The following is a 25,246-nucleotide window of genomic DNA, read 5'->3' as shown; positions in this document are numbered from 1 at the left end:
TTTTACATTGAGTTATAGGCCATTGGGTCCGGATTTTTGGATGTCCAGATGCACAATCTTTTGTAAATGAGATGAACTTTTTTGAATGAGAGCATACATATTTATCATTTGGTTCAGATTTATAGATGTACAGATTTATAGATGGGAGCTATGATTTTTAGATTTATAAATGAAATAGTCCTTGTACAGAATTATAGATGAAATAGACTCTGTATATGTTTATAAATGAGATATTGCATATACATACGTACAGATTTATAGATGAAATAGTCTCTGTATATGTTTATAAATGAGAGCATACAGTTATTTTTATGACATGAATCTTTATATATATGAGAGCATACAATTTTATTAGCACACACAAAGTGACATGGACTTTTATATGGAGTTGTTGAAAATGCTTGCCGAATGGACTATTGAAAACACTCGGATTATCACCGAGTTGTTTGTCAAGCAAGTGAGAGCTGGAAATAGGCCAAATACTCACTTGACCTCCAATGCATATGATGAGGTGGTGATGCAATTCAAAATAAGAACAGGGTTGGAGTACACGAATGAGCAATTAAAGAACAAATGGGACAAACTGAGAGGTGAATATGGTGTATTCAACAAACTTAAGTTGAAGGAGACAGGAGCGGGATGGGACACAGAGCGCAACACTGTGAAACAAGATGCTGAGTGGTGGAAGAAGGCAAAGATAGTGAGTTTTCATCCTCATGTTGTGCATACCATATCTTTCTTCATATTACTTGTTGTTGACAAAGGTTATCTTGTTTGTGTATTTACAGGACATTCCAGGTTGTTACAAGTTTAGAAAGCATGGACTTCGCAATGAAGAGAACTTGCGCATCATGTTTGAAGACATCACAAGTGACGGTTCCGATTATTGGAATCCGACTTCTGGTATCCCCCTATTTCTACTGCACTAATATCAAGTGCCATAAATCTTGAGCAAATAGAAGATGTTGAAAATACATTTTTGTTTAATAATTTATAATTTATATACATAAAGTATATCAAACTACCCTTTATAGTTCTCTGTTATTGCACAGAAAAGAAAAGGCAACTCTTTGTCCCAGCGAATCTGGCCATCTCTGTTAGAGAAAGAAAGCAGAGGAAAAGGAGAAAAAGCTGCCTGCCAACGAACTAGGCTGAAAAATGCCCTCCAGGCACTCCAAACTAGGCCTTTAGCCATCTTTTCAGCCCCTAGGAGCTGGGCCTCACGTGGATTTCCATCCAGCCTCCATCTTGGGCTCACTTCGTCCTCTCCTCAATGTCCAATAAGGCCGAATCTGGCTGGCAGCCCATCTATGGCGATCGAAACCTGGAGCTGAGACACCGAACAGATTTCTGAGTGCTAGCGCTCGCGCCGGAAGCTGGCGATCAAAAAGAGAAGCTGGATTTGAGGATTTATTGTAGTTGGGGCGCTACCGAACATACCCTTATTTTGGGATGGAGGAAGTACATAGCAAGAAAAAACAGTAATAAAGACCTGATTAAGGTGGGATTTGTGTCAAAAAATGGTATGGGGGTGCGAAATGACGATACCACCTACCAACTCCTCAATTTTTCTTTTTTGAGATAAACCAACTTCTCAACTAGGAGTAGAGATATTCCCGGCAAATCCTATTTGGCGCTGCAGGCGCCCGTTTATGTGTATATTGCAAACGAGCGCCTACAACCAACCAAGCTGGGCCGCCCCATCTTATCCTGTTTTCTTTCTGTATTCCAGACAACAAAAAATGAGCGTCCTCACGGGGGATCGAACTAGGGACGTATACTTCAAGCTATACCTGGCCATACCTCGGGCCGGGCCGGGCTTCGGGTCGGGCCTAGCCAAGCCCAACGCAAAAAACCCAGGCCTGAGCCCGGCCAGGCCCGGCCGTCGGGCCTGTTTTCTGGGCCTGAGCCCGGCCCGAACACGTAAAAACCCGTCAGGCTTCGGGCCGGGCCGGCCCGGCCTTCAGGAAAACGCGAAAACGATGGGCCCGGGCCCGGCCTTCGGCTCAAAAATCTAGGCCCGAGCCCAGCCCGGGAGCGGCGTCGGGCTGGACCGGGTCGGGCTTTTTCGGGCCGGGCCGTTCGGGCCGGGCTTTCCATGGCCAGGACTACTTCAAGCTAACCAGCAATAACCATCGCGCCACCTTGCCCATTGTGGTGAATGACATCCTCTTACATCTTTTCTTAGTTTAACTTTCCTTTTTCCTTTTTCCTTTTTCCTCTCTCCTTTCTCCTTTCTCCTTTTTCCTTTTTCCTGTTTCCGTTTATCTTTTATCTTTTTTTCTTTTTCTTCTTCCTGTCTCAATGATATTTTTTATAATTCGTGAACTTTTCTTCAAATCAATGAACTTTTTTCAAATTCGCTGAACTTTTTTTAGTTCCGATGAACTTTTTTCAAATTTGATGAACTTTTTTCATATTTGATGAAGTTTTTTTCAAATTCAACAAACTTTTCTAAATTAGATGAACTTATTTTCAAATTGATTATCTTTTTTTAAATTTGTACAATTTTTTATAATCCATGAACACTTGTTTTCATTTTTGATGAACTTTTTTTCAAAATCGATTAAATTTTTTTAAATTTGATGAACTTTTTTCAAATTGATGAACTTTTTTCAAAATATATGAACTTTTTCTTATCATGATTTTTTTCCAAAAAATTTAAGCGATACAGTACATGATTATGTGCAGCAAATAGCGCTTCAACAGTGTTATTACATATCTCAGGATGGAACAAATCGCTCAATGATGTTAGCTCCAGTGGTTGGAGAGGTCGGACATGGAACGAACGTCTTTAGTTCGAATCCTGTGGCAGATACATCTATCTTTTTCGGGATTTTTCCGCGCGAGTTCAGTGGCCGACGCGTTTCGTGGGCCGGCCCAACTAGGAGCTCCCGATATTCCCAGTGTACCATGTCCCCGCATGGCAAAAAAAAGAACTCATGTTCTCGGAAAGGCTCGGCCCAATTAAGCTATTGTGCCTAACCATGTTCTCGGGCCGAAGTGAGGCCTGGCCTAGTCCGAAACTCGCCTCCGCCGGCTGAGACTAGTTCTTCAGGCCCACTCTGTTTTTTTAAGCCCAAGCAAAACTCGATCCTGTTCGCCTCGCCGTGTCTCCCATGCCGCCGGCGAGGAGCCCGGCCGCCGGCCTGCGGCGGCGCAAAGTCTTCCTCCCTCTCGTGTTGCTCCTCCCCCTTATTCTACTGACCCTAATCCTGATCTTCCCATCTCGCTCCATCCCCGCGCTCCGCGACGCAGCTCTCAGGTCCCAACAGACCTGCGACTACGCTGCCGGTGGATGGGTGTCCGACTCCTCCGCCGAGTCCCACCTCCGGTACGACCACACGTGCAAGGAGATCTTCAAGGGGTGGAACTGCATCGCCAACGGCAAGCGCAACGGCCGCGCCCTCCTCCGCTGGCGATGGAAGCCCGAAGGGTGCGAGCTACTCCCCAGGCTCGACCCGCTCCGGTTCTTAGAGCATCACAGGAACACCAACATTGGTTCGTACTCACCCATTTCGCTGTGTTTGGTAGCTACTGCTTGGGACGTGACTCCGTCTGCAGAGTGAAGCCTTTCTGGTGTGGCCTCCTGGTAGAGTTGGAGTTTTTGGCATCTTTGAACAAAATCTTCTGCATATAACGTGGTAATACTTGCGGTGCTTACTGCCCATTGTCATAGATCGGCACTCAAGAGATGTCTCGATGTTTTGCTTGGTCTACTAAGCAAGGTGTAGTATCGTATGTGGATAGCATAGATATGTGATTGGTTCCCTGTACTGTTGAATGTGTTGAAATTTACATATGTAGCTGTACGAATGTCATCTTGTGGTGGTCATGTTGGGGCATGGTCAGTTATTATGATTCTTGCTTCATAATGATCATAATGTTATAAGAGGAAATTGGGTCAATGCATACCTTAAGTGATACGGCTTCTTGGTTCAGATTTATCTGTTTGTCTATGTGTAGTGTATTCAGTCATTTCAGTGACCCCTTGAATATGCTATCACATGTTGATGTGTGTTCAATGCTTTGTTGTAGGATTTGTGGGTGATTCTTTGAATCGAAACATGTTTGTCTCATTGGTCTGCATGCTCAGGGGAGTGAACGGAGAGGTTCGCAAGTGGCGTCCAGCAGGGGCAGACCGAGGTTTCACATTCCTACGCTACAACCTCACCCTCGCATACCACCGAACTAATCTTTTGGTACGCTATGGCAGGTAAGGAGTGCCATTTGTATTAGTACCAAAATTTAGTTCTTTGGAGATGGGTGTAACTTCTATTGTTATGAGTTGTGTAAGAATTATATATCCGCAACGTGGGTCATTGCTTTCAGTTTTGGACTCTAGTTCTAATTTGGTAGTATTGCAATGCTTCCAGTAGACCATTCTTGGTACTTGATTTTGAAAAAACTAAGGTTGCTATTAATAGTCTTTTCTCTTGCCGGCTCACCATTTTTCTTTAAATTGTTTTGTTTGCCTAATATTTTAGACAGTCTACTGTTTCCCTAACCTTTTTCTGTGCATTAGAGGGTGACTCTGGTAGGGCTAGGGTTCCTACCGGCTCTACTCCGTAGGTTATACAGGCAGGACAGTGAGGGTTGGGGGCGAGGGCGGCGGCTCCGGCGCGTGGGCGCCGTCGCGAGGAAGAAGAGGGCGGCGCGGCTAGGGCAAGGTGCGGCTAGGGTTTCCGGCTCCTCTGGAGCCGGGCAATAGGATAGAACTATCTTTTATTGCTTAATTCCAAAAGGTATCTTACAATCTAATATTTATAACCTGAAAACGACTAGCCTAAGATAACTTGTGGGCCAAGCCCTTAATCTACTGCCTAGCGGGCCTCCTCCGGTTGTATTGTAAACCGGTCATAACATCTCTCCCCGCCTGCACAAACAGCTCGTCCTCGAGCTGAAAGTCTGGATAGTGGTGGCGGAAATCCTCACGTGGCTCCCAAGTAGCTTCCTCCACAGGAAGACCCGCCCACTGGATCAGGATGAACCATACCCCGCGACGAAGTTGTGCCTTCAACACCTTCTCTGGCTCCGGAAGAAGACGTCCATTGCCGGTCGGGGGAAGCGCTGGTGGAGCCGCCGGTGGCTCTCCATGAAAAGGCTTGAGCAGCCCCACATGAAACACATCGTGGATGCGAGCGCCGGCCGGCAGCTGAAGACGATAGGCCACCTGCCCAATGCGCTCCAAGATGGCGAAGGGTCCCGCGTAGCGAGGCCCGAGCTTGCGCTTCGCGCGCGGGTCGAGTGACTGTGTAGAGCGGTGAAGAAGACGCAGCCACACCCAATCACCCACCGCGAACTCCGCCTCGCGATGGTGGTTGTTGTAGTAATGCTGCGCCAGCTGCTGAGCCTGAAGGAGACGCTGACGGACCTCCGCAAGCATCTCGTCACGGGTGCGAATAAGGTCACCCGCGGCCTCCGTCCTCGCCGTAGCCGGGTCCACCGGCAAGATCGGCGGAGGTGGCCGCCCGTAGACCACCTCAAATGGTGTCGCACGCAGGGCAGAGTGGTAGGAGGTGTTGTAGCAGTACTCCGCCCATGCGAGGCAATCCACCCAAGCACGAGGCCGATCACCTGTAACACAGCGTAAATACATGGCGATCACCTTGTTAACCACCTCTGATTGGCCGTCCGTCTGGGGGTGGAAGGCCGTGCTGAAGCGTAGCTTAACGCCCGCCATCCTGAAGAGATCGCGCCAGACATGGCCTGTGAACACCGTGTCGCGATCACCGACGATCGAAGCAGGAAACCCGTGCAGACGGACAATACCGTCGAAGAAGGCATGAGCCACGGACGCGGCAGTGTAGGGATGCCCCAGCGCGATGAAGTGAGCATATTTAGAAAGCGGTCGACCACCGTGAGAATGACCGACTTGCCTCCCACCTTGGGAAGCCCCTCGATGAAGTCCATGGAGATATCGGCCCAGACCTGAGAAGGCACATCCAGGGGTTGAAGAAGACCAGCTGGCCGTAGCGTCTCCGTCTTGTTGCGCTGACACGTCGCACAAGAGCGCACCCAATCGCGAACGAGGGCACGATCACCAGGAATGTAGAAGTCGGCACGGAGACGATGGAGGGTTTTCTGCACACCCTCGTGGCCAGCCGAGTGAGCTAGCAGCAAGACCTGGTGACGGAGATCATCATGAGCAGGAACGAAGACACGGCGCCCATGGACCAGCAGGCCGTCGGAGAGGCGCCATGGCTCCTCCAGGTCGCCGGCCGCCAGCTGCTGCTGCAGGAGAACCGCATCGGCGGCGGTCGCGGTGGCCCGGCGAATGTCGTCGAAGAGGCCGAAAGTCGGCCTTGAGCGGATGCAGAGTGCCTGCCCCTCGGAGTCGCCAGTGACAGAGTCGAGGTCGGCATCGCGGCGGGATAAGGCATCGGCCACGGTGTTAAGACGACCCGGGCGATACTCGACGGAGAAATCGAAGCCGAAGAGCTTGCTAATCCACTGATGCTGGGGCACGGTGGAGAGCCTCTGATCCAGCAAGAACTTGAGGCTGTAGTGGTCCGTGCGAATCTGAAAAGACCGGCCCCACAGATAGGGCCGCCAATGGCGCACCGCCTGCACCAGGCCAATGAGCTCCCGCTCGTACGCCGCGAGCTTGAGATGGCGCGGAGCGAAGGGCCGGCTGAAGAAAGCAAGAGGCCCGTCGCCCTGATGAAGCACAGTGCCGAACCCCACACCCGAGGCGTCACAGTCCACAACGAACGGCCGGTCGAAGTCCGGCATCTGAAGAACGGGCCCCGTCGTGAGGGCCCCCTTGAGGGCCTCGAAGGCTGTCGTCGCCTCCGCATCCCAGGCGAACGCGTCGCGGCGCAATAACCGCGTGAGTGGAGAAGCGATGACACCAAACTCCCGGATGAACTTCCGGTAGTAGCCAGCAAGGCCGAGAAACCCGCGAAGAGCCCGCGGAGACTGGGGCGTCGGCCAGGCAGCGACGGCGGCCACTTTGTCGGCGTCCATAGCGACCCCGTCGGCCGAGATGACGTGGCCTAAGTAGGCCACCGAAGGCGTCCCGAACGAGCACTTCGAGCGCTTAAGATGGAGATGGTGCGCCCGAAGCTCGTTGAAGATGATGGCGACGTGCTGTAGGTGCTCTGCCCAAGACGCACTGTAGATCAGAATATCATCAAAGAAAACGAGCACAAACCGGCGTAAGTAGGGTCGGAGGACGCCGTTCATCAGAGCCTGGAAAGTTGCCGGGGCGTTGGTGAGGCCAAAGGGCATCACTAAGAACTCGAAGTGGTCGTGATGAGTCTGAAACGCCGTCTTGGCGATGTCATCAGGGTGCATGCGCACCTGGTGGTACCCCGACCGGAGGTCGAGTTTGGTGAAGAAGCGCGCCCCGTGGAGCTCATCGAAGAGCTCGTCGACCACCGGAATAGGGAACTTATCCTTGAGTGTGACAGCATTAAGGGCACGGTAGTCGATGCAGAAACGCCATGTGCCGTCTGACTCGCGGACGAGAAGCACCGGGGCGGTAAACGGCGAAGTGGATAGCCGGATGATGCCCGCCGCGAGCATGAGTGCACACTGCCGCTCCAACTCATCCTTCTGCAACTGCGGATAGCGGTAAGGCCGTACCGCCACCGTGCAGAGCCTGGCAGAAGATGTATACGGTGATCGTACGCGTGGGCGGGCGGCAGCCCCTGTGGCTCGGTGAAGATGTCGCCGTGCTGCTGTAGGAGGCTCTCCAATAGTGGGTGCTCGGCCGTGGCCGTGGTCGCGGCGAGCTGGAGTGGAGGGGTGGGTGCGGCACCCCCAATGCCGGCCCACCGAATGCGGCGGCCTAACCGCCAGAAGGTCATCGTCAGCGCGTCGAAATCCCAGAGAATAGGACCAAGAGTGCGCAAGAAGTCGACGCCGAGGATGAAGTCGAAGCAGCCTAAGTCGATGCCGGCGCAGGTGATGGAGAAGTGCTTGTCGCCAATAGTGATGGGCACGTCGCGGGCGAGCCCGTGGCAGCGGAGACGGTCACCATTAGCGACGGTGACTCGCAACTGTTCACCGCCGGTTGGCTGTAATGCCAGGCGCCGCATGGTGGTCTCCGGCAGGAAGTTATGTGTGGACCCTGTGTCCACTAGGGCCACCAGGCGCTCACCGTGGATCATGACCGGTAAGAGCATCGTCTGTTCATCATGGATGCCGGCCAGCGCGTGTAGGGACACCACAAGGGCGGTGGCCGGGGCGGGCACGGGTGCCGCTGCGGGCTCCGCAAGGGCTGGGGCGCCGAGGCCATCCTCCAGTGGCTCCTCCTCAGACTCGTCTGTCGTTTCCAAGTAGAAGAGGCGGGGACAGACATGACCTGGTGCATAGGGCGCATCACAGTTGAAGCACAAGCCCAGTCGTCGGTGTTCCAGCTGTTCCGCCTGGGTGAGGCGCCTGAATGGCCGCGTCGGTGCCGGGGCGGCGGCCGGAACGGCTGTAGGGGACGCCGGTGCCGCCGGAGCCGGCCGGGGAAGCTGTCGGCCCCCACGTGGCGCAGATGGACGCGTCACGGCCTGGGCGCGCTGCTCGAACGCCCGGGCATAGTACATGGCCATCTGAAGGTCTTGGGGCCCTTTCATCTCGACGTCCACGCGGATGTGGTCGGGGAGGCCGCCGATGAAAAGTTCCGCCCGCTGTAAGGCCGTCACACCGGGTGCGTGGCATGCCAGGGCCTGGAAGCGATCGGCGAAGTCCTGCACCGTGGAGGTGAACGGCAGATGGCCTAACTCGGCCAAGCGGCTCCTGCGTACCGGTGGCCCAAAACGAAGAAGGCACAGCTCTCGGAAACGATCCCACGGGGGCATGCCGCCCTCGTCCTGTTCGAGGGCGTAGTACCATGTCTGGGCGACCCCGCGGAGATGGTAGGATGCCAGCCAAGTCCGTTCCGACGCGGGCGTGCGCTCGAAAGAACTGGTCACACTGGTTGAGCCAGTTAAGCGGGTCGTCGGAGCCGTCGTACGTGGCGAAGTCGATCTTGGCGAACCGGGGCGGTTGCTGGTGTGGCACACCCTGGCCCACTGCCTCGGCGGTGCGGAGGGCGGATGATGGCGCACAGGCCATGGTGGAAGGCCCGGCGTAGTTCCCAGCGGCGCCCGACACCGCGGGCTGCAGCGGAAAATCGGACGGTGGGCGGGTCTCCGGGTAGGCCGATGGCTGTCCGTTGAGCCAGCCGGGGAGTGGCGATGGGGACGACGGAAAGCGGACCTCCTGTATTGGGAGCCCGCTCGGCGAAGACCTGGGCGGGGCCGCTGGAAGGTAGGGCGCGACGGAGGACGGCGCGGCCAGCGCGGTCCAGGTGGGCCACTGCGGCCCCGTGGTGGCGACGAGTGGCGGGGCTGCCGGCACGATCTCCGGCGGCCACTGCGGCCAAGGCGGCGGTGCGGCCGCTGTGGCGGGAAGCGCCGGGTAGCCTCCGGTGGTGGCCCCCGGTGCCGAGTACCACGGAAGCGTCTGCTGACCCGCGGCCATGGCTGGATGGGGTGGTGGGGGCGGCCCGTACGGACCTGCCAGGTAGAGGCGGATCCCTTGAACCGCGGTGACGAGGTCGTTGAGGACGCCTGCCATGGCCTCCGGCGTGAACTGTTGCGGCTGCGGGGGAGGTGACGGCGGCGGCGAGTGTTGGACGGGGGCCGGTGGCTGCCCTTGGCCCGGCGTGGTGCCGGGTGCCGTTAGGGCCGGCGCTGAGAGCGACGCCGTGGTGCCCGCCGAGAGCGAGGCCATGACGCCCGGCGCAGAGGCGGCGGTGGTGGAGGAGTTGGCGGGCAGCGGTGGTGGTGGCGGTGGAATTGGCGGAGACATGGTCGAAACCCGGTTACCTGATACCAAATTGGTAGGGCTAGGGTTCCTACCGGCTCTACTCCGTAGGTTATACGGGCAGGACAGTGAGGGTTGGGGGCGAGGGCGGCGGCTCCGGCGCGTGGGCGACGTCGCGAGGAAGAAGAGGGCGGCGCGGCTAGGGCAAGGTGCGGCTAGGGTTTCCGGCTCCTCTGGAGCCGGGCAATAGGATAGAACTATCTTTTATTGCTTAATTCCAAAAGGTATCTTACAATCTAATATTTATAACCTGAAAACGACTAGCCTAAGATAACTTTTGGGCCAAGCCCTTAATCTACTGCCTAGCGGGCCTCCTCCGGTTGTATTGTAAACCGGTCATAACAGACTCATAAATCTTTTCATGGATGATGCTGTAACTCATCTATTTGGTTATCATTGATCAAAATCATATTGTTGGTTCTGTAGCTGGTCAGCCAGTCCAAACGGAGGTCCCCTAGAATCTCTTGGATACAAGCAAGGCCACAGGATTGATGTTGATATTGCGGACCAAACATGGGCAGAGGCACCAAGCTTCCATGATATTCTTATTTTCAATACGGGGCATTGGTACGTGAGATCACAATTCTTAAGGCATATAAGCTTTAAATGAACAGTTGATCAGTTGTCCAATGTTAGCTCCCCGTTATTAATTGGTGATCCTGAATCCTAATATTTAAACCCTCTGAGTAATCAGTTAATAGCTCAATACTATGTTGTTACTCTTCCATTATTGTTGTTTTGTAATGTGCCTCTTCCTCGGCCTCAGTGCACTCAACTAGATGTCTAGAAGGTATCATTCGCAACATGTGTTGCTTTACCAAGGCACATAACATCAGAAAGAAATGATTGTTTTGATAGATTGCTTTCATTATCTGAGATGATTGGTGCTATTGAAGTATTTTGATTAACCTATTGATGGTAATGATGGAAAAGGATATGCAGTGTTATCTGATTATTGTTATTAGATATGCTATATTTCCTGGCTTCTTTTGCTAACTATTTTTATGTGCTGAGCTAGACAATCTATGACCACTCTACCACATATAAAGGGCAATATAACCAAGCTATTTCCTGAAACTTGTTTTCTGTTTGCATTTGTATTTCGTATTACTGGGCTCATCCCCCTCTGCTTTATACAGGTGGTGGTCCTCTTCAAAGTTTGATCCAATACAGTCACCGATGCTCTTCTTTGAGAAAGGGAAGCCGATTATACCTCCTTTACTGCCACCTGAAGGACTGGATTTGACTCTTAAACACATGGTACGCCTGTGGTTGTCTCTTGAGTTTTCTGAAAATTCCTGCTTACTGTTCCTTGCCCGATAATGTTGAATCAGTCTGTCCAACCGGAAATACCGGAAGTTATGCCCTCATCTGTTCAGGTTCGCTTAAACCTTAGAAGAGAGTTTTGCCGATAACAACCATGAAAAAGATCATCGTATATGAGCAGCAGGCAAGGGATCAAACTTAGGACCTCTCGCCACCATTCGCGCAGGCATGGGATGCCCAGTACCTGCTGGGCTGCATTCCTTTGTGACCAAGTCACCATGTATAGCTGCTATGATGTGTTTCCAAGTATATATGAAGTCAAAGCTTCCTCCAAACTGACTTGAGAATCAATTAAATGTGATTTTTTTACGCATTAAACCGGCGGTTAGACCAACGAAGCGGTGAGCCATTCTTGACCATTTCACTCATTGGAATAGTCTATAAGAGACAAAGTTTTTTGTGTTTTCTCAAGAAAAAAATTGGGTTGATTTCGACTTGAATATTTTCACACTGCATTATGTCTAAATGACTTGTCTAAATATCCCCTGAACTCTAGCAAAGAAGGAAAATATCTGCTTTGCTGTTTAATATCATCATGATATTCAACTTTCATTCACTATGAATAATTTTTTCATCAGATAACATTTGCGAACAAAGCAATGAGACCCAATGGATTGAAATTCTTCAGCACTCAATCTCCTAGACATTTTGAAGGTGGTGATTGGAATGAAGGTGGATCTTGTCAACGTGACCAACCCTTGTCCTCTGAAGAGGTATCGAAACAACAGTGTGTTGATATTTGGATTGCGCTTTTTCATCTTCTGCTGCATGCTTTCGTTTTCCTCCCCTTTTTTCTTTCGAAATCATACATATTGTTTTTACACTCTTTTTAGTATGTTGAATTGTTGGTAGGCAGTCTTAATGTGATAAATGACAGAAGTTGTTTAAATCAGAACTCACAGTTGTAATATGAAGTGAAACAGATGTTCTAACAAGGGGATACTAGGACTGCACCATAGTCTTGTTTGCCAAAAGTATATGCATGTCTATATGTTAGGCTGTTATAAAGTAGTTGTAAGGCCATAAGCTATCACCCACATGTGATTTGTGCATCTGAACAAGAGTGCTGTCTGTTTCACCCCAAAATAAAGAAACATGAACTTGATTCCTCTGGTTGCCTGACATTGCACCTTTCCCTGAAGTACTCCAATCACTTTTCAATCACTTTCAAGTTTTAATAGGAAAAAACCCTGCTTTGTAATTTTTTGTCCTAACAGAAAAAAAAAACTTTCAAGTCTGCCATCTGAAGCGCAAACGGCTTGACTAAAGAGAACTAATATCCGGATGACATAAAAAAGAGTTGCACTTGTCAACATATCTCCTCTGTGATCATCAATGCCTTGCATGGATTCCAATATAGCATAGCATTTGCAAATGCACATTATTTCCCCCCAAGAAAATATGCAGTAACTGGCAGACAATATTTATTTACCTCTGTTGGAATAACACTTTCCTGCTGAACATGCAATCAATCTCTTGATAGTTACTGAATGTGTTTATATTTCAGTGTTGCTGCAATATTATGTTTTTCCCTTTGGTCTAAATACCAAATATTGGGTTGTAGAAGGTTGGTGATTGTTTGGAGCTTGGAGTTTTGAGATTAATATGTTGAGCAAAACTGGTCTAGGTCAAAGAATTTTTCTCCTTGGACAACAACGGCACAAACACAGAAGTACGTTTGGTAAACCAGCACTTGATGAAGGCTCTGGAGCAGTCTTCCTTCAGAGTTTTGAACGTCACTCACATGAGCGAATTCAGAGCTGACGCTCATCCGGCGACAACCGGAGGAAAGAAGCACGACGATTGCATGCATTGGTGTTTACCAGGACCAACCGATGCATGGAACGATTTGCTAGCAGCAAGTCTTGCGGCAATTCAGAGCTAGCCTTGTGAGAAAATTTCCCCAATTTTTTTCTTGGGGTATGAATACGTTGGAGCATTATCCGTTGTCACAGAAGAGATTTCCTCCGAATACCAAACTGTAGATTTAACCCAGTATTGGAGTTTTACGACGTGTACTCCAGAATCCTAGAATACATTGATGGGAGTACCTAGAACTCATCTAGATGAGATATAATTTGGTCTCATTCACTTGGAAAACAAGAACATATAACATCCACGTCAGCACACACGCATCTTATAGCATCACATCCAATAGCTATAAAAGATGAATGAGACCAAATTATATCTCATCTAAATGAGTTCTAGCAAAACTGTATATTAATTGGATTTGTTTGTTGGACGATCAAACAGAGTGGAGTTTTCTCCCATACCGACTTATCTTTCCGTGTGACACCGACACTGAAAGGCAGGCTGCATTATTTTGTGCATATATAGGACAACACTATTTTAGATTAGAATAACTATTTGAATCACAACACGCCTTATATAGCAGCGATGGACGTGTTCCCGAACCTGGACAAAAGAAAAAAGAGCCCATGACCGTCCACCCCCTACCTCCCGCACCTCTCACTCTCCCGATCCCCATCCACATAGCCGCCAACAGCTCCAGGGAGCCGCCGGCTCCACCTGCCCGAGGGCCCCGCTGCCACCACCCGCCTCACGGAGCCGCCACCTCCACTTGCCCCAGGGCCGCCGCCCACCCCTGTCCCGATGCGGATCCACCTCCGCCGCCACCCAACTCGTCCCCGACGCGCTTCCTTTCTTTGGTCCCCGTCCACGACAACACCTCCCTACCCGATCCACGGCGGCGGCGGCCTCCATCCCCCTGGAACCACGACAGCGGCAACCTCCATCCCCCTGCAACCACGGCGGCGGCAGCCTACCTCCACCCCCCCCCCCCCCCCCCCCCCCCCCTGCAACCACAGCGGCGGCGGTCTCCCTTCCCCTGGATCCACGGCAGAGGCGGCCCATCCTCTGCTTCCAATGCGCCAAGCCATCACGCGGGGTGGCAAAAACGACGCTCGTGGTTACCAGCAACTCCAGTCGTTCAACTACGCGGCCCCTTGGAGGTTCACAACCGCAGCCACACCCCCCCCCCCCCCCCCCCCCCCCCCCCCCCCCCCCCCCAATCCCACTGCTGCCCTGCATCTCACCCATAAGTTTCTGAACTTCCATCTCGTCGCATTGCTTCAGTTTGATTCCAAGAACACTCTGCTTCTCTTCGTTGGAACTCGAAGTGTATGTTAGTGCTTAGTTTTCTTTGTACATTGCCAGGTAGGGAACCCACATCTGGTGATGGCATTAGTGGGCAACAAGGCTCTAAAAAAATTGGCCATTGTTGCAGGCCGACTTCGCCAGATTCTGAAGTTCAACTCTAAAATAATGAGCATTATACCTTGTTGTCCAGTTTGCTCACTTGTTGGAATGAAAAAAGGCTGAAGATCAATAGAAATTGTTCCAGAAGTTCAAAAATATGTCCAACTGCAAAAGAAAAGAGCGGTGTGCGTTGCTATCGTGTTCTGTTCGCTTGTTTGAATCAGGAAGGCCACTGGAGTGTTCTGTTCGCTTGTTTGAATCAGGAAGGCCGCTGGATCTTGGTGTATAAAAGAAGAAACAATAGAAGAAGCAAAGCATGTGGCTGGAGAAAAGAGAAGGAGCAATCAACGTTGAAGGGATAAGGGTGAATATGTGTCTAGGAATAAAATATATGGCATTGGGCAAGTGCGGTGCTAACACCACACCAACTAATGGTTGTTTTTCTATTAGGAAAAGAGATTATTATGCGTTCTATTTTGAAGAAAAAGTTCATTTCTATCCCTGCATGATTTATGTTTCAAGTTGATATCTGAAAAATCCCTCAGGTAGTACGATAGTTGTAGTTCTCCTGTCTCTGCATTTTTGCACAGCCGCGAGATCTCCTCTGGATTATCCCCACGGCCATCACAGCAGTGTGTGTGTGTACGTGCACTGGTGCATGGTGCGTGTCGACTGAATTGTTCTGGTGTACTTTGTATGTGTATTGTTGTGTGTTACTTTTTTAGTTTGCAACGAAGTTCATGTTTCAGTATTTTCGAAGTTCACATGTGCCAAATACAGAAGAAATTCATCAAAATAAAAAGGGACGACCCATATATATATAAATAGATTTTTTCCCTATTTCTAAAACTAAAATCAAGAACGTCAAAATAAAAAAAAGAGCAGTTTGATGCTCATAAAAATATTGGAATTTTCTTGTTTCTCGAAAATAACCAAAGTTTTTAAAAGTTAGATCTTCCTCGTTTCTAAAAAATAAGAGACAATGCCAGCTCAAAATAATAGAGCAGCTCAAAAAAAAGTTGATAAAAAAGGTATTTAAAAAAACTAGAAAATTTGAAAGAACCGAGAAGGTCAAAAAAACGTAGAATTAACTTCAAATTTGAAAACCCTAGAAGTTCAATTTGAAATAACCGAGAAGGTCAAAAAACCTAGAAGTTCGAAGTTAAATCCCTAGAAAATTGTTTGCTTATTAAACCTTATTTTCTCTAAGAAGTTCAAAGTAAAGTAAGAGAGAAGTTCGAAGGTTAAAAAAACTTAGATGTTTTCCCTTTACTAAATAATAAAATGAAGAACTTCAAATTATTATTTTTTAAAGAATCGACCATGAAGATCAAAGATAAAAAAAGTCAAAATCATGTTTATTTAAAAATAAAAAAACTTTACTCGAAAAATAAAAAATGTGAAGTCCAGATTAAAATAACACAGAAGTTCAAAGTATATTAAAAGCTAGGATTTAGAGCTGAAAAACAAAAACAAAAACAAAGTCATTTTGGGCATTTCCCCAATACTAAAGATTTAAACCATGAAGTTCAAATTAAAAAATTAAGTAGTTCAATGCATATTAAAAAACTCAGTTTTTTCTTGTTACTACATAATAAAACCAAGAAGTTCAATTTTTAAAAGCAGAGCAGTTTTATATTTATTTGAAAACTCAATTTTTTCCGGTTACTAAAGAATAAGACCAATAAGTTCTATTCGAAATAATGAAGAAGTTCTATTAAAATAAACCTAGATTTTCAAATTTTAAAACAGAGCGGCTCGATGTCTATCAAAAAGTAGGATTTTTTCCGTTACTAAAAGAAATAATAGCAGGAAGTCCAAATTAAAAAGATGGAGAAGTTCGATGATTATAGAAAACTCAGATTTCCCTCGTTATTAAAGAATGGAAAACAAGAAGTTCAAAAATTAAATAACAAGAAGTTCAACTTTAAAAAAAATATAGAGTGCTTCGAAATTTCATAAAATAGATTAAGAAAAAACCACGAATTCCATATTAAAAAGATGGAGAAGTTCGATGTTATAGAAAACTCAGATTTTCCAAACAAGTTTAAAAATAAAAAACAAGAAGTACAACTTAAAAAAAGAATGCCTCAAAATTTCATAAAAAATATTAAGAAATAAAACCAGGAAGTCCATATTAAAAAGATGGAGAAGTTCGATGATTATAGAACACTCAGATTTTCCTCGTTATTAAAGAATGGAAACAACAAGTTCAAAAATAAAATAACAAGAAGTTCAACTTTTAAAAATAGAGCGCTTCAAAATTTATAAAAGGGGATTAAGAAAATCAGATTAAAAATTCATAAAAAAACTCAGATATTTTCACGTAACCGAGAGAAGTTCAGATTGATAACTGCCAGAAGTTCACGTACTACACGTGTGCATTTGTATTAAAAATAAAATAAAAAACAAAGTCTAAAAGTTTTATTGTTATAAATTCAAGTCCTCCGTCGGAGAAAGTTAAAAAAAATTGTGAGGGAGGTTCGTACAAAAGGATTATCATTTGTGTAACACAAATCAATGGATGAGAAAATTACAAACGAAAATACATTAGAGAAGTTCAACGTGAAAACAGCAGGAAGTTCGACTCCTATAGTGAATGAATTTCAGATGAAAAACTTTTAAAATCGTCGCGAGTATGAAAAAATGATCAACACGGGAAAGTTGAGTGTTTACATTAGCTTTCCATCGGTTTATTACTTGCTCAATTCCGGTGAGTGGATGGAGAGCTGCGAGCAGATAAAGCACGTACAAAACAGAGTGAAGTTCAAGTACACACGCCGAGAAGTTCAGGTTCTTCACGCGGTGCATTTTCAAAGAATCTGTTTCACGATAAAGGCAGAATGAATGATCTTGCTATTTTTGAAATTACTTGAAAACGCCCAGGAATCAGAGAAACCATCAACATGAAAAAGTTTCGCATTTTTCGTAGCTTTTAACAGTATATTATTTGCCCCATTCCGATAAAGTTTGTAAAAATTACGGCGAAAATATGTTTTTAGCCATTTTCAAAATTGACTTAAAACAGTAAGGAATTGGGAGAAACAATATATACAAAAAAGTTTCGCATTTCCTCAAGCTTTCCAACGCCATATCATTTGCTGCATTCGGAAGCACGGTTAAAAATTAGCTCGAAAACACGAACTCGGTAGGACTTGTACCGTTTTCTAAATTACTCTTAACCGTTCAAAATTAGAAAAAACTTTTGACATGAAAAAGTATCGCATTTTCATAAGCTTTCCAACGCCATATCATATGCCTCAATTGGATTAGCCGTTTAGAAATGACATCGAAAATACGAACTCGGCTGTTCAGTTTGCGAAATTTTACGTTTTTTTTCTAAATTACTCTTTAACCATAGGGAATTAGAGAAAACTTTCAATATGTGGAAGGAGCGGTTTTGCAGCAGCTTTCCAACGCCGTATTATATGCCTCATTCCGATAAACGGTTTAGAAATGCGATCGAAAATACGATTCACGTTTTTTGTGTGAAGAAAAAACAATTTTCAAAACTGCTCTTAAACCGCTTACATTTTGACAAAAATTAAGCTGGTTGATGATACTGGTGTCCATTTGGGCAATGTTGGCGGAAGTTCAACCTAGCACTAGGGGAAGTTCAGGTCAAACAACTCAGGCAGTAAAATTGCAAAAAACACAATTTCATCACGACTCGAGAGCAAAATTTGCCAACGAGCGAGATACCTATTTAAAACCGGTATTTAGTTGCTAAAAACGTTTCTAGATTACACAAACATCATATAGAACATGACTAACCAGAATAATTCGCGGGGGAAGCCACGGTTGTGAAGATAGCCCGAAGGTCGGGTTCGTACAGAGGGAAGTTCAGGCGCGTTACTCGGGCAGTTCATGTTGTTGTGACGCCCCCAATTTGACAGTACACTAATCATACACGCAAACGTGTACGATCAAGATCAGGGACTCACGGCAAGATATCAGAACACAACTCTACAAATAAAATAAGTCATACAAGCATCATATTACAAGCCAGGGGCCCCGAAGGCTCGAATACAAGAGCTCGATCATAGACGAGTCAGCGGAAGCAACAATATCTAAGTACAGACATAAGTTAAACAAGTTTGCCTTAAGAAGGCTAGCACAAACTGGGATACAGATCGAAAGAGGCGCAGGCCTCCTGCCTGGGATCCTCCTAAACTACTCCTGGTCGTCGTCAGCGGGCTACACGTAGTAGTAGGCACCTCCCGAGTAGTAGTAGTCGTCATCGATAGTGGCGTCTGGCTCCTGGGCTCCATCGTCTGGTCGCAGCAATCGAGATAGGAAGGGGGAAAAGGGGGGAGCAAAGCAACCGTGAGTACTCATCCAAAGTACTCGCAAGCAAGGAGCTACACTACATATGTATGCATTGGTATCAAATGGAATAAGGGTATCATATGTGGACTGAACTCAGAAAGCCAAAATAAGAGGGGGATAGCTAATCCCGTCGAGGACTACGCTTCTGGCCACCTCCATCTTGCAGCATGGAGAAGAGAGTAGATGGTAAGCTCACCAAGTAGCATCGCATAGCATAAACCTAACCGATGATCCTCCCCTCGTCGCCCTGTGAGAGAGCGACCACCAGTTGTATCTGGCACTTGGAAGGGTGTGTTTTATTAAGTATTCGGTTCTAGTTGTCATAAGGTCAAGGTACAACTCCAAGTCGTCCTATTACCGAAGATCACGGCTATTCGAATAGATTAACTTCCCTGCAGGGGTGCACCACATAACCCAACACGCTCGATCCCATTTGGCCGGACACACTTTCCTGGGTCATGCCCGGCCTCGGAAGATCAACACGTCGCAGCCCTACCTAGGCACAACAGAGAGGTCAGCACGCCGATCTAAATCCTATGCACGCAGGGGTCTGGGCCCATCGCCCATTGCACACCTGCATGTTGCGTACGCGGTCGGTGAGCAGACCTAGCAACCTCCATTACAAAGGAAGTTGTGTTACGCGGTCCAACCCGGCGCGCGCCGCTCAGTCGCTGACGTCACGAAGGCTTCGGCTGATACCACGACGTCGAGTGCCCATAACTGTCACCGCGTAGATGGTTAGTGCGTATAGGCCAGTAGCCAGACTCAGATCAAATACCAAGATCTCGTTAAATGTGTTATCTTGAAGACACCGCGAACGCCGACCAGGGCCAGGCCCACCTCTCTCCTAGGTGGTCTCAACCTGCCCTGTCGCTCCGCCACAAAGATCCACCCAGAGGGCCGTCGGGACAAAGGTCCTTTCAGCCCCCAATCCGTGAATCACTCGCGGGTACTCCTCGAGCCAACCCGACTTTAGTCATCACATGTATCATGTATAAAGTATAGGTATATACCCGTGATCAACTCCCGAGTGATCACGGCCCGATAGTATAGCATGGCAGACGGACAAGAATGTATGGCCACTGATGATAAACTAGCATCCTATACTAAGCATTTAGGATTGCAGGTAAGGTATCAACAGTTGTAGCAACAATGACAGGCTATGCATCAGAATAGGATTAACAGAAAGCAGTAACATGCTACACTACTCTAATGCAAGCAGTATAGAGGAGAGTAGGCGATATCTGGTGATCAACGGGGGGCTTGCCTGGTTGCTCTGGCAAGAGAGAGGGGTCATCAACACCGTAGTCGTACTGGGTAGCAGCGGCGTCGATCTCGGTGTCTAGCAAGAGAAGAGGGGGAAGAAACAATAAATATAATGCAAACAGATGCATGACGATGCATGACATGACAAAGCGTGATGCTAGGTGTGCCCTAACGCGGTACGAGGTGGTACCGGTGAAGGGGGAAATATCCGGAAAATTATCCCCGGTGTTTCGCGTTTTCGGGCAGAGGAGCCGGAGGGGGAAAGCTGTGTGTTCGCTATGCTAGGGATGCGTGGCGGACGAATGGGCTGCGTATCCGGATTCGTCTCGTCGTTCTAAGCAACTTTCATGTACAAAGTTTTTCCATCCGAGCTACGGTTTATTTTATAGTAATTTTAAAAGATTTAAATCATTTTCTAAATTGTTTTAATTCAAAAATTAAATCTTAAACTGCTATGGGTACACAGAATTGTACCCAACAGAATGCATGTGTGGCTGGCAGGTGGGGTCAAGGGGGGGTGTCCAGTCAGCATTTGACCAGTCATCTGTTGACTGGTCAACAGGGTCGAATAGGGCCCACCTGTCATAGACTGGGTCAACCCAGTCAACAGTTTGACTGGTCAAACTGGACAGGGGCCCACATGTCATTGACTGATAACTAATTAACCTAATTAATTGGTTTAATTAACAGATTAATTAGGTTAAGTACATTAGTTAATCTAATTATGATTAATTAGTTTAATTAATCAAGATTGATTAATTAATATTATTTATTATTAATAATTTTTTTAATCCTTTTTCTTTTTTTAAACGTTCAATAGGGGCGGGCCCCACATGTCAATGGCCCAGGGGGCCTTGCGGGCGATGGGTTAGCGGTGGCGGGCGCCACCCGCTCGGGGCCAAGCCCAACCAAGGGCTACGGGGCGAGGCCACCGGAGCACGGCGGCATAGCGAGGCGGGGCCGGCAGAGGTGTAGGCCACGACGAGCAAAGGAGGCTCCAGGGCGGCAGCGGTGAGGAGCTCAGTATGGCAAGGGGCGGCCCAAGCGGGCGCTGCCAGGCGCAGCGGACAGGAGTCGGTGAGCGGCAGGGCATGCGCGGGGGCAGCGGGGAGCGACGGCACGGCGAGCTGGGCATGGGCTGCTGCGCGCGCAGGACGCGGGGCGTGCGCGGGGAGGAGGGGGCTCGGCCTGGCGCGCAGTCGGGCGGCCAGGGACGCGGGCGACGGCGTGGCCGACACGGTGGTGCTCGTGCACGACTGCGGGATGGCACGAGGAGCCGAGAGGAAGAGAGGTTGGGGGCCTCACCGTGGATCCGTAGGGTCAGGGGCAAGGGGGGGGCGAGGAGGAGGGCGGAGACGACGCGGCGCAGGGGATGCAGTCCGGCGGGGTAGTGCTCCGGCGATGGCGGAGCGGTCTGGCGAGTTGAGGAGGCCCTCAAGCGGCAGCGGACGGGGCACGGTCGTCGGGGCTCGGGGTGCCGCGGGGTGCAGCCCCCGATCCAGCTCATGTCGAGGGGGGGCGTTGTGCGGGAGGAGTCGGAGAGCGGGCGGTGGCGCCGGACGGCGCGACTAGGGCCACGCCGGGGATGGGCGCCTGCGGCGGAGGCACGGGATCGGGCTCCTTCCTGATCCAGGCGAGTGGGGAGGGAGAGAGTGGGGGTCGTGGGGGGATCTGGGGCAGGTGGGGATAGGGTTTGGGTATAGGAGTGGGGTTATCCGGCCGGGGTGGGCCGGCTGGGCCGCGTGGATGGCCAGCTGGGCCAAGAAGCCCAGTGGGGGGGGGAGGAGGTCTTTTGTTTTTTGTTTGTTTGTTTGATTTTTTTGTTTTCTTTTATTTTACTTTTGTTAGTCTAGTTTCTTTAAATTACCAAGTTAGCACCTAAATTAGTATTATCAAAATAGGCCAGTGCCAAGCCTAGTTTGGACCCAAAATTATTTAGTTTAATATTTTTATATTTTCAAAAGCAAATAAATTATTATTTTAGCCATTGTTTGTAATTAGTTCAGGGCATTTAAACATCTTGAAAAAGGTTGGTTCCAACACCAAAATAAGTTAGGGATTATTTGCCACACGATGAACATTTTAGTTTTCATGTTTGAAAACTTTTGTTGTCTGCCTCTATTCTAATTTTGAAATTTGAACTGGGTTTCGAACTGACGTGAGTTTATCAACAGTAACCGAGGTGACGTGGCTTCATTAGCGGAGGTTCACTATAGCTTAATTATCCGGGCGTCACAATTCTCCTCCACTACAAGAAATCTCGTCCCGAGATTTAAGAGAGGGACTAGGGGTAAGGTCTAGTTACGAAATTCTAACGAATCTTCTTGGTCTTGATTGCTCTTCTCAAAGTGGTCGATCCATTACATTGATGTCTTCATTTTTCTGCTTCAGGTCATTAAGATGAAGTCGGCATCATTTCTTCAGAAACTCCATCGTACTTACGAAAGAATAAAGGGGGAGCATTCCGGGAGAACAGACATCAGCAAGGTTGACTATCTGGTAGATAACATCAGGGAGGGAGGCGGAAAGTAACCCTCGAATTGAAACTTAAGAAAGTATCGAGAGCAAAGTAAAGAGGTGCCATAAGACGTTTCAAGCGCATAGACAATCGTTCGTTGCCTGAAACAGAGTTGTGAAAGGGGTTTAGAGCAATGGGAATAATATTGTGTTTCATACCAGAATTGATGATCTCTCGGAAGGTGGCTCATGAATTACATATGAAGCCAAGCGTGAAAAATAACTTTTGAAACTGGGGGGGGGTGTACAGGAGAGTCAGGTTTCGATCCTGTGGGACTGTGGGTTATGGGCCCACCATGTGGGTTAAAATTAGGAAGGGCGGTGTTGTCTTGCACGATCATGTAAGCAAGGCATGTCAGAGTATAGACTGTCAGTTGTGTCAGCAACATCGATACCAAGGGCGAGGGGCGAAGAGAACCATTTTCCTCCTCGTTGAACGAGGCGGACCATTAGGTAAGGTTCTCGTCCATCGGTGGCTACCGGAATGTCATCAACATTAGTAACAGGGTCTTACTAACAGAGTTGTACACCGAGATGTTTACATAAGCAGCGAATTATCACTGCTTAGATCATATAGATCACAAGAAAGATTAAAAAACAATGGAAAGGAAAATATGATTATCACTTTAATCAGACCAATGGAAATGTAAAAGGTGGTTATACTCAAGTATTAGAGTATATCTTTCCCCAGGACGAGTAGAGCATGATATCCATGACATGATAGAAAGCAGAAAAACCTTTAGGTAAGGGGAGAGAAATTTCATGACATTACCCATACAACGGTGTTTGGATAATTGAGCAGGAAACATTTAGCATTGGGCTTCAAATGTTCTTGTTGAAAATCAGAGTATCATAGACATGCTTCGAGATTGCATTGACATGGTTTTCAAGCAAAGATCAGACTTTGGATACAAAGGATCCATCGGAAACAACTTATAGAATGAGTCTTATAGTTTCCTTATGGAAGAATGGATAGCATTGCTGAAAAGGAAGAACTATAACAATAGGTCCTCCGACCAGGTGAGGTAGGCATGACATCACCTTATCGGGTCAAATACTAATGTTATAACTCTCGGAAATATGTCCCAGCCATCATATCTGACCGAGATTCAGATATGACTGGGGTCAGGATACCTCAGACTCAGGATGCCTGAGAAGAAAAGGTGCAACACAATTTGACGAGATGACATTGTGAGATTCTCAGAAATGATCTATGGAAGTGAGCTCTGAAACAAGAGTTCATCAGCAAACCAAGGAGAGGAAGAGGAGGTGGCTGATAGGCTCAGCAACCAATCATCGGGATTTCCAAAGGATTGATTTCCACAATTATGTGAACAAGGAAATATCATTTGTCGGATCAAATGATATAGTGATGTATGCTCGAGGGAAACATACACAACTGAACAATGATAGAAGGGTGCACCCAGGAATCTGGACTAGGTAGCACGATCAATGTTCGAATGATGATTCAATAAGCAATAGACTTAGAATGAAACTGTAGACCAATAACTTCAAAGCAATAGGGTTGCTAGAAGTTTAGAATTTACACATCACAGACCATTTGTCGGTATTCCGGTTAGAAACAACACGGAGACCAAGAAATGAACGCAAAAGGCGAGAGATATTACTATATCAAGAATTCTCAAGAGGTGGTAAAATTAACACGACATTCTTGACATAAAAGGTGGTAACATTCCAAGGTAAAGAAGAACAACAAGGATCTCAAGGTATAACACAAAACACGAATAAGTTTGTGTTGAACGGAAGGCAATAAAGTGGTCGGTGATAACACAAACCATTGAGGGGCGAGGATGGTATTTCTCATCAAGAATTCGATATATATCTTGGAAGAGCTCGGGATGTTGATGATGACCACGACACATTTGTTGAGAGATTTCATGAAGATGTAATCGGTCGGCGATGACATTAAGTCAAATGATGATGCAGCAAAAGTCAAATAATACTTGAAGAAGAACTCATAAGAAGTTATGCAGTTCCGTGATAATCTCGAGATACCAAAGGGGGTAATACTCGATGACAGATCAAAGTAGAGGTTGGACTGGGGTATTGCTCTACAGAATAAAGCGCTTAAACTTGCATGCGAAATGGTATTTAAAGGAGAACATGGTCGGAACCACGATTGCAAAAGGCCAGATCCCAGATATAAGATGAACTTATACCAAAGGAATAATTAATTTAAGAGAAGCTTTAATGATAAGATCTACATCGTGTCCATGGGCATGAACACAAAGTTCAAGGTCGACTCCCACTTCTCCAATGCATAACCTTTCATTCACTTCTCACTTTCGAAGAAGTTGTAGTGTTGAAATTTTATCTGGAAAAATACCAGAAGTGTATGACTCGTGAAAACTTTCAAGTTCACACAGTTTAGAGAAAGCATATGTTCAACCCATAGGGGCTTCTTAGAAACATATACCACAAGTTTCAAGAGTAAATATCACAAGCTCGAAAGTAGAGCAAGGTTGAGAAAGTAGATGATACAATTTACCAAAGGCATTATGTATCCGAGGGAAGGCTCACAAGGTTATTGAATATGAAGGACGCTGTCGGATAAAATCCATTAAAGGATCTGCCGGTCCATAACAGAGCTGACGTGAGCATCGGCACACAACCAGAGGAAGTAACAATGCAAAGGCATTGGATTATGGAAACAACTGACTAATCCAGAGCTCAAATGCAAAGGAATTATGATTTTCAAATCAAGGGATCAGAAGCAATGTTCTGATTAGGGATGGATAAGTTGAATAGCCTTAGGGGTAAA

General features: G+C 47.5%; 1 protein-coding gene across 5 annotated transcripts; it reads left to right on the top strand.

Annotated features, from left to right (window-relative positions):
- The first annotated feature begins 3,039 nt into the window (after positions 1 to 3,039).
- On the top strand, positions 3,040 to 14,850 carry LOC125536913 (protein trichome birefringence-like 13). Of its 5 annotated transcripts, none has more exons than XM_048700207.1 (6): positions 3,040 to 3,501; positions 4,039 to 4,216; positions 10,234 to 10,374; positions 10,947 to 11,067; positions 11,712 to 11,846; positions 14,311 to 14,850. In XM_048700207.1, exons 1-6 carry the CDS (start codon positions 3,120 to 3,122, stop codon positions 14,473 to 14,475), a joined length of 1,122 nt encoding a protein of 373 aa, XP_048556164.1. In that variant the 5' UTR covers positions 3,040 to 3,119; the 3' UTR covers positions 14,476 to 14,850. The 5 variants fall into 5 exon arrangements, with proteins under 5 accessions (XP_048556164.1, XP_048556165.1, XP_048556166.1 ...); XM_048700208.1 differs by lacking the exon at positions 14,311 to 14,850 and adding an exon at positions 12,698 to 12,834 and having other exon boundaries at positions 3,041 to 3,501; XM_048700209.1 differs by lacking the exon at positions 14,311 to 14,850 and adding an exon at positions 12,701 to 12,823 and having other exon boundaries at positions 3,041 to 3,501.
- Positions 14,851 to 25,246: the final 10,396 nt, after the last annotated feature.

Source organism: Triticum urartu, chromosome 2, assembly GCF_003073215.2.
Source record: "Triticum urartu cultivar G1812 chromosome 2, Tu2.1, whole genome shotgun sequence".
Classification (NCBI taxonomy): domain Eukaryota; kingdom Viridiplantae; phylum Streptophyta; class Magnoliopsida; order Poales; family Poaceae; genus Triticum; species Triticum urartu.
The sequence above is the reverse complement of the archived record's forward strand: the minus strand, read 5'-3'. Positions and strand labels throughout refer to the sequence as shown.